This window comes from Gambusia affinis, linkage group LG03 (assembly GCF_019740435.1).
Source record: "Gambusia affinis linkage group LG03, SWU_Gaff_1.0, whole genome shotgun sequence".
Classification (NCBI taxonomy): domain Eukaryota; kingdom Metazoa; phylum Chordata; class Actinopteri; order Cyprinodontiformes; family Poeciliidae; genus Gambusia; species Gambusia affinis.
In genome coordinates this window covers 19,684,725-19,694,638 of record NC_057870.1, presented here as the reverse complement: position 1 = coordinate 19,694,638, position 9,914 = coordinate 19,684,725, and the positions used below count along the sequence as shown (strand labels likewise).

Sequence of the window (9,914 nt, the reverse complement as noted above, 5' to 3'; positions counted from 1 at the left end):
TGTGCCGTGGAACTACAAAATCTGCTGCTGTCGCTTTATGGTGACGACATCACTGCTGGACTTCGACAGGTTTGACTGCTCGGTAGTAGAAGTCTTTCACGATAAGCGCGTTCTTGTTATGCTCTGTGGTATGGTAGTAGCTGTTTCCAAATTATTGCTGTGCACTGTTATATAGTGGGGGCGCGAATAAAGCTTTAGAGTCGCAACAGTTCTAGTTCTGTGCACTTATGCGATAAATGATCGGTTTGTGATGTAAAGTTAGCTTTTTCTCTGCAGGTAACTTCACTGTTTAGTCTCCACTCAACAGTAATAACACATCATATGTAGTTCCTGTTGCAAAGAAGTCTTTTCTTGTGATTTTGTGCAACCCCTAACAAGGTAGCGTGTTTCGTTTTTATATTTCCGCACATTAGCCATTATAAAGGTTGTTATGAACTTGTTTCACATTTTGTCACGTTACAGCCACTATTTTTTATTGGATTTTTTTGTTGTTTGACAATGACAAACCCAAAGGGAAGTATTTTGAGAAGTAGAGGTTGCTGCATAGTTTTTGAAACGTTTTCACATAGAATCTGAAAGGTGCGGTGTGCATTTTTATTCAGCCTCCTAGTCAAGTTTGGAGATGGAGAACTACTGTTAGGTCTCCATTTCTGTGCCCCTGTTAAACATATTCTAGGTGTCTCCCATCTTGGCAGAATTACCTCATCAGCATGTCATTTGGCTCAGGAGAGGCCTGGTAATGATCCATTCATTTGATCCAGTTGTGTTGGAGCAGAGATGTATCTAAATGTTAAAGGATAATACCTCTTGGGCACTCTTATAAAACAAATTCTAACTAAGTAAAGTTCATGAAACAACTCTGGGTGCTGATACATTTTTAAATGGAAAATTGGCATTTTTCAATTTAGAAAATACTTCACATTTTTCACTATTTGAGCTGCAGATCTGATTATAGAAAAAGGGACTGAATCAAGGATCGCAAGACTCTCAGACTTGGTGTTTTACAGAAGATGGGTTATTTGGAGATGTAGAAAAATTTTTTTTTAACAAAAACAGAAGTTTAATATGTCTACTGTGTTTTTAGCCAACTTCTGCTCCACCTTGACCTAATTTCTGTGACATGGAGCCAGATGGGGAGCTTAACCCGGACACAGATGACCTTCCTCTCAGAGCCAATACTAACCACATACTCGTCAGGCATTACGTGCTGGACCTGACCGTTTGTTTTGACAAGAAGATCATCAGTGGTAGCATTGTTCTGTTCCTTGAGCCTTGCTCTGCTGAGATGGCTAAAACTAAGGATGATATTGGACCAGAAACTGGAGATGGTGAAAGGCAGGAACCCAATGAGGAAGATACAAAGCTTGGAAGTGACACTCAGAGTTCAGATTTATTTCAGAGCTCCAATGCTGAGGATTTCACTTTAGTGCTGGACTGCTGTGACCTTGAAGTGTCAAAGGTGGAAGAGGTGGACACTAATTCTGTATCAGCGGCATTGGGTTTTCCACTTACGGCTGCATCTGAAGATATTTCACTGGACTCACAAGCAGATTTTATTCAGCACCTTTTCTCCATGCCCTCTTCCCATTGGAAGGAAAAGCATCGGCGCTTTTTACTATGCAGCCGGAGCCCTGGCGTCCAGAATAGCAACTCGCTTCACTTCCACACAGATCGCTGGAGTTTGAAGCTGAAAAAAATGGGGGTCACAACTTCACAAGGCTTCCCCCGTATTATTAGGATCTACTACATGACAAAACCACTGGGAGGCTCAGTGAGGTGGACCAAGGACCAGGACAACAGGTTTGCTTCTATGCTTCATTCTAATGTTAAAGATGATATTACTCATTCATCCACATATCGGGAGAAAGCTAATCTAAATGATAGAAACAATATTTGTTACCTCAACAACACCCAGCTTCAAAAGTAAGCAGCTTGATTTAAAAGAAAAAAGAAAACGTAATTAGATCCTAACGAGGCATACCGGTGCAACATGGCCCAATGCACACAAACCATCAGAGTAAAACCGAAGCTCTGCCCTTTCCAACAATACCAGAATCACCACGCTACGTGCAAAACTCACTGAACGAAAGCTAAAGAAAATAAAGGCTCATTTCACAAAGCTAAAACCATAAATTCAGTCCTACCGTTGCTGTTTTGTGGTCATAATCCATGTTAGGATAAATATTTCCACTCAGGTACTGTAATAAATTGTCCTTGTGTCACACTGATGTGGTTTCCACTATTTTCAACTTTTCTGTCTCCATGGATACCTCCTACAAACGACTTCCTTTGTTAGCGCACAGCTGGAGCTTTCCGGTCATTTACGCAAATATGCGTTTTAGCTCCTTTGTGATTGGTGAATGATAATTCTATGGGATTTTATAATCCCCCTGATTCTATTGGCTGTTAGATGTGTCAATCACCCAAATCAACCAATGGGTTACAGAAAATCTGCGCTGTTTGGTTTTCCGCCCACGACTGTGCTTTTTAGTAGTAAATCACTCTTATATTGTTTAAAAAAATAACTGCTATTAATTGCAAATAATATTTATTAGAAGGTATAGGTTGGGGGAACAAATAAATAAACAAGAGATAGAAATTTGTAATTGCACACATAGTGCCAAAATGTTCAAAAATGGCACATTTGGAATGTTCGCCTGGAATTCTATCAACCAATTCCTTTCTAAAATGTCTGCTTAATTTTTTTGGAATCAAATTTGGTCCAGTAAGTGGTCAGAACCTGTATTGTGAATTGCGAGAGGTTCTGGGTTTCCACTACATGCTTTTAAGAAAAATCCACATTACGTAAAATTAATTATTTTTATTTTGTATTTTTTCTATATGTGCCATATGCATTTGCTCTTACTCAGTAACGCAAATGCTGACTTTTAGATTTCTACGGTATTCTCTGGAATATTACCTTTATTTTGATACCGTACCTGAACCAGTCAAATGCACCTTGTAGTTCCTGAGATATATGGAATTCTTTTTGGGGGTGTCATTTTCGAGAACTGTCCAAAAAGTCTACAAAAAAAAAAGAAAAAAAAAGACCTCAGACAGTTTGCAAACTATCTTCTGAGAGACGGGAGGTTTTCATTGCTTGTGTGAGTTTTGTTGTCCTGAAAGGAGGTTTGTTTATAATTTACCTTTGTTTACCCTTCCAGGGAGTGTGTTTACACCGCCGGCTCTCCCATCAACAACCGGGCCCTCTTCCCCTGCCAGGAGCCTCCTGTTGCCATGTCAACGTGGCAGGCAAGGGTACGGGCCCCCAGTGACTGTGTGGTGTTGATGAGCGGGGAGGAGGAGGATGTTCCAGCTGAGGACGGGGACACACGTAAGCTTTGAGACCCAGAAGAAGTCAAACTGATTTTAGTTATCAGAAATGCTTGTTAATTGTGTGGTGAAATATGACACTCCTTGCAGTCTCTTTCAAAAGCATTTGTGACTTTGAAGTTTGGAGCTGCGTTATTGCAGATTCTTCCTCCCAGCAGCTATAAAACAGCATAAACATGACTGCCCCCGATAAAATCAACAAGCCTTTATAATTCTGTTTTCCCACTTCCTGTAAATATAAGTCAAATCAAGAATCTGTTGCAAGTCTAGAAAAGTGATGTTGAAAGATGCTCTCCTTTCAATCTGACTGGGTTTGTTCCAATTCACAAACAAGAAGAGTAGAAAACAATTTCCTTATGTCTGAATGTGCACAGCACTTCTGAATATAAGCTGAACATACTAACTTTGAAAAAAAAGACATATATAGCCTGCACTCATCTATAAGCCGCAGGTGTTCACATTGTGCACATCTGGAGGCTTTTTCTTGAGTTTTAAAATGTATACATTTCATTATAATTATTTTCCTATTAATTTTTCTCCTTTGATTATTAACAAATGTGTGTGACATAAAACAAAAATGGCCTTTTGTTTCAAAACGTCCTGTACATACATTTGTGTATGCAATACCCTGTATGTGTCCCTGACCACACACACTTCCTCTGTCTTCTGTCTTTTCTTGTAGTTCTCAATATCCCTTTTGTCCTCTTCATTATGCAGCAGACCAGAATTGAAACCTGATGGTAAAAACACCTTGCACCTTGTCCATTAATGACAAAGCATTAGATGTCTTGGTCACCAATAAACTAAAAAGGTTTCACCTATCTAGTCACATTTCAGAATGATTCCTTGGTGAAACGGTCAAGTCACTTGAAACTCTTATTTTGGTGCAACATGTCTGGTCTTAGACTTCTGGCATTCATGTAAGAATGTCAGATTCTTTTAGCCCATTACAGTGGCTCCGTGAAAACATCTGTCTCTCCCTAGCAAGACTGACAGAGCTGCGGGTTTAGATTGCTAAAGGAAGGAACCATTGTCATATTTTCTGTGACAATGATGGGGGACAGGGGAAAGTACTAAAATGTCAAATTTAATGTGAGTTAGATTAGTTGTTAAAAGCAGATGAAGAACTCTTAGTGTCTCAGTGAAGAACTGTTAGTTACTTAAACATATTTTTCCACCCTGTGCATGTTTTTACGACCTGAAATTTCAAGATAAAACATGCACCTACCTGGAATTTTTTTTTCCATGATCATCACAAACTATTCACTTCCATTCACTCTAAATGTGTATCATTTAATGTTTAGAATGATGGCAGAAGATTGAAAATGGGTAGCAAAATCTGAACTGAATTATTAACTGAATGTATTAAAAAAATAGTAAAATGAGCAAATGTTCTATGTTTGCACATCAGTTCTTTTATACGTTATAACTGTGGATATTTTTATTTATTGTACCTCTTTAGATTTCCTGACCTGGAACTATTACGTCACAATGCCCATGCCTGCGTCCACTTTCACTTTGGCTGTGGGACACTGGTGCCAGGTTCCTACAGAGACTCCTTCAACTCTGGAAAACGAGGTTGAAGACGGGGTGGGCTGCAGCTGCCTCAAGGCTGAGCTTGTGTCAGAACTTGCAAAGTCTCCTGGTGAAGTAATAAGAGGCGCTCCATGTCAGATTGGCAGGTATTTTAATGGTTTTCCTGTGTCCTTTTCTTGTTGTAGGACCTTCTCTTCTCTAGACTGCTATTAACCCAAGTCTGGCCTTCAGCATTCCTTGTTGAAACTTTCCTCTCACCAGACCAAAAATGGTTCAGTTGAAGTTAGGGTGATGGATAGTGTTCAGAGCATAATTGGCTTTTTATGAGAAATGGGTTAAAGGTAGAGCTGCAGATCATTGCATTTACTGGCTACGGGAAATTATCTTTGGAGAGAAAAAACTAAAGACATCATATTTTTTTTATAGCAGTACAGGAAATAAAGTGTAGGTTGGAGCCATTAGTCAGCTCCGATTCCCACTGGGCAGGGCAGGGTTGTGCCGGTGTTTCCCTCTCCACTGGCTGGCAGGTTGGCAAGTCTGCCAGTAGTTTCCAGTAATCCTCCGCCTCTACTCATGGTTTTTCCTCCAGTAAAAATGTAGCCATAGCACAGAGTCTCTAGCTACTGTACAAGGGACTTCTTTATGCTCATTGAATGGCTGGAAGGAAACTTGGCTGTAGCTCGGTACCAATGGAAAGTTCCTGAGGACGAGGACGGAGTAAGTGCTAAATATTGGAATAGGGTGAATGAGACTGCATGTCAGCACTTAAATATTTTGACATATTTGTGGTTTGACTTTATGCAAAAGTATTCATACCCCTGAAACTCTTCCCATATTTTGTCAAAATACAACCACAAACTAAAATTACGTTAGTCTTATTTTGATTTGATCTAAAAGACCACCACAAAGTATAGCATAATTGCACAGTACAAGGAAAAATAAATGTTATTCAAAATGTTTTACAATTAAAAATCTGAAGACTGGCATTCAGCTCTATTCGGCTCCCTTTACTTTGACATTGCCACTTATAATCTAGTACAATCACTTTCCACTGGAAGTCATCTAATAAATGATGAAACATTGTAGTGTAGTCCTTGGCATCTCATTTAGCAGTCCATCACCAACCACAGCCCTTTCCAAGAAGCACCATGGCGTTTCTGGAGAAGCTACCCGAGATCTGCAGCTCAGGTAGCAAAATGTGTTGACAAGACTACTGTTAGTTGCTTAGTGTTTTTCAAATCTGGCCTTTATGAAAGAGTGATAAAAAGAAAGCCATTGTGAAATCTGGAAAAAAACCAAAACAAAACAATAACCTGCAGGAAGTCCTGTTGATAGTTCACTAAAAGACATATATGGACAAACTGATAGAAGAAAGTGCTGTGGTTGGATGAGATGAGTATGAAACTTCTTGGCCTTCTTGTAGAACAATAAATGTGGGGAAAAATAAAACTACATTTGATCCTGAACACACCACCCTCAGAGAGAAACAGGGTGGCAGAGGCATTACACTGTGGGATTACTTGACTTCAGCAAGGACTAAGAAGCTTGAAGCTTTCCTCAGTTATTGAGAAGATGGATGGAGCGAAATATAGGGCAATAATGCAAGGAAATTTGTTAGGTGCTGCAAAAGGATTTGAGTTTTGGCCGGGACACCAAAGATAGAGCTGCAATGGAAAGGTTTGGATCTTGCCAATAATCATGTATTAGAATATTCCAGTCAACCAGAAAGGTGGTTCTACAAAGTGATGATGACTCACAAGAACTGATATACAGATAACACCTTTCTGATTTTATTTTCATAAAAATGTAGAACCATATCTCTTTTCTTTCACTTTGCAATGACACACTTGTTTGTGTTGGTCTATCAGATGAAAGGCCAATGAAACATTTATATCTCTATAGTTGTTATGTGATCACCTTTTAAAACTTTAAGTAGTATAAATACTTTTGCAAGAGGCTGCAGGTGTTTCCTTAATTATTTCAAAGGAAAATAAATCCACATAATGAGTTACATCCCTTCCAGATTTGAGTATACTTAAAATGATAAATCCAAAGAAATGGTTAATAATTTAATTTTTTTTTCCTTTGTTTTTTATCTACCTCAGCAGAGATGAGGCCACCAGCTCAGACTCTGCATTCTGTCACTCTTCCCTTGGGCATAAGGAGCTCTCTTTAACTGATTATTCAGGCATGGAAGATGACGGCATCTCTTGTTCCCATGGCGACTACCCTTGTCGGTTTGCTGAGCGGTCGGCTTGGTCCCAGCGGGTGGTTCCACACCGTGTATTTAGCCCTGCCTGCCTGCTCCAGAAGGCTCAGGTGGGGTTCTGACAACTCAGCTTTGAGACTTTGGCTAATTAGACTTTAAAAGATTAAGGACTGTTACTGTTGGTTAATGTTTATGTCAGAGAGTCATGTGTTTTTTTTTGTTTTTTTTTTTACTTTTATCCCGTCAGCACAAATGTTACTCATTTAACACATTAATTTGAAACATTCTTCTCGTACACAAATCAAAAGAGCTGACTTGACACAGTGTTTTACGAAACTTAAGTAAAAGGTGGTGGTTAAAAAGTACAGCATATTTGCAAGCTTTTGCATATCTCATGTATCATTATGTTACATAATTAAAACTGAGAGAAGCATGGGTTTGAATCTTTTTTTTGTTTTGCTCCTATGGCTGACATAATTCGTGTTTTTTGGCAGATGGGAATCCTCAAGCTGCTGCCTCAATGCTTGGCTGCAGCCCATGCGGTTCTAGGAGTTCACCCTTTTCCCCGTCTTGACGTCCTTATCGTCCCAGCAGGATTCTCCAGTCTTGGCATGGCCAGGTATTCACTTGTCTGTCTTTAGATAATCAGAAATGGCATAAATTTAAGGTGAGCAGGTAGCATGCTGTTATCTGAGGTTGATTGTACTGGTTTCCTACACAGTCATTATTTTCGAGTTTTGGACATGAATGAAATTGATAAAAACTTTATGGAAACCAGACCAGAGTTTTATTCTTTTTCTCTCGCTTCTTGTTCCGTCATTCCTCCTTTGCTTTCTGTTCTTTCACCTATCCCACCTTGTGTCTTTTGTGCCATCCTTGTCGAACCTTTCGTCTTTGTGACCTGAATCTTGTTTTTTGTGTCCTTTCTCTTTTTCCTCTCATCATTTCTTCATTCTATGTTGTATTCTTCCATGCCTCTCATTTTTCCATTTATCTTTTCCTTTATTCTTTTAAACTAAATTGTTGCTTAACTGATAAAAACTGCACTGACCCCCTATAAAACTGTTCATGATAAAAATTGCACACTTTCTGCCAAAAAGGCCTGGTTAAATATCAGACAGAAACCAACTAAAACTAGTTAATGGTTGTAAAAAGTACATAGCTTCTCTGTTACGGGTCTTTTACTCAAATATTAATGCGGGTGTTTAAGCTTGTATGTATTGCTTATAACCCAATTATAACTGATTTGTATTTTTTTGTCCCTCTTTATTCAAGTTTTATTTCACTTGTATGATATCCATGTCACTGGTAAGTAAATATAAACTTCCAACCACCAGTGTATCTGCACATTAAATTACAGACTCTGAAGCCAAGGGGAAATAAAGGTTTCCAATAATCTTTTGCATCCTTGTTAATAGTTGTGTAAAAAGAAAAGAGACAGAGCTCCTTGACAGAAGGAGCATCTCAAAGCCAAACCACTAAGCCTGCTTAAAATGGCCACTGTGTTCCTTTAAGAACAGATAAAAAAATTACGATTCTACTAAAGTCTTCTAAGTCAATTGTGTTTTTTTTTTTAAGTTGAGACTTTGGAAAAGCAGAACTGTATCTACCGAGATCGTCATATTATCCTTAAAGTTAACCTTTGTATGCATTCGGCAGACACAAGCTAATGTTAGAATTGTGATGTTGTCAACTAATATAGATATAATCTCAAGTTCAGTATTCAATCTCTTTTTTTTTTTTTTTGACCTCCATTGATACCTGAGGGGAATATCTGACTCATAACTGCTCAGTGCTACAGAATGTTTACCAGCTATTAACAAAATGGTTTGCTAATTGGTGCATGGTGGTTTGTTTACAGAGGGATTTAATGGCCTTTTTTTTTCTACTGAAAGCCGCTACCTTAAGCATTTGAAAACAGCTGTGATGAAAAGCCGTAAGAGTGAACTTTAACAGTTAAGTTGCTGTGTGAGTTTGGAGAGCTAAACAATACTGAAAATGCTCTTTATCAGTGATTTGTGGAGGTGGCAATTATCTGGGTGCATTAAGTGAGACCTTTCATAGCTCATATGGTTATTTTATCTGCTGCTGAAATATGAATTTATTTATTTATTGGCAGTTCTTTAGTTTAGCTAATTATTTTTATTTTATTTTAAGTTTTTTAAAACATATTTTATTACTAGCTTCTACACTTAATTTTGCATACAATATACACATTCCAGCGCTTGTTTTACACTTCCTTTTTGCTGAGGTTTGCCTCTAAAAATCTCCAGACACTTATTGTCACATTAATTTTCAAACCCTTTTTTTTACACTGCCTCACTCTGCTCAGTGGATATCCACCTTACTGACTGTCTTTCTGCGTATTTCCTTTCTTAGATGTCATTTCCATTCCAACTTGCCAATGCCTCCAACTTGGTACTTCTACTTGGACATACTGCATACTGATACTTTTTATTGACAGAATATGTATCTGGCATTTCACTTTTAAGTTTAGGAGTCAGTGAATATGATATTGTTAGATATATATATATTTATAATGATTGGAAAAAAGTGTATCTGTGTTAGAAGTTGTCTTGATTTTAAGGTTTAATAACCCTGTTTTCTCAAGGCAGCAGCAATATTTGGTTTTCCTGAGATTAAACTACATACACAGATGGACTCTGTTTAGTAATTGGCTGACTTCTGGTGTCAGTTCCTTACACTGGATTATATTTACAGACATTAAAGTAAGGAAAGGTGGATCAAAATGTACCCCATACTCTGAATTGTTTTGGTATAAATCTATAAGAACTGTGCATCATTTGTCTTCCACATAACAAGTATTCACCAACTT

At 38.2% G+C, this 9,914-nt stretch overlaps 1 protein-coding gene across 5 annotated transcripts in view; it reads left to right on the top strand.

Annotated features, from left to right (window-relative positions):
• LOC122828765 (aminopeptidase O (putative)) overlaps positions 1-9,914 on the top strand; it is a 93,651-nt gene continuing 83,737 nt past the window's right edge. Inside the window, exons 1-6 of one of the 5 annotated variants that reach the window (XM_044112617.1) lie at positions 1-69; positions 277-1,800; positions 3,165-3,334; positions 4,796-5,015; positions 6,975-7,188; positions 7,573-7,697. In XM_044112617.1, coding sequence (XP_043968552.1) covers positions 1,121-1,800; positions 3,165-3,334; positions 4,796-5,015; positions 6,975-7,188; positions 7,573-7,697 — 1,409 coding nt within the window. In that variant the 5' untranslated portion in view covers positions 1-69; positions 277-1,120. Of the gene's footprint in view, positions 1,801-3,164; positions 3,335-4,795; positions 5,016-6,974; positions 7,189-7,572; positions 7,698-9,914 lie in introns of all 5 variants that reach the window. The other 4 variants (XM_044112618.1, XM_044112615.1, XM_044112616.1 and 1 more) reach the window with 4 other exon arrangements.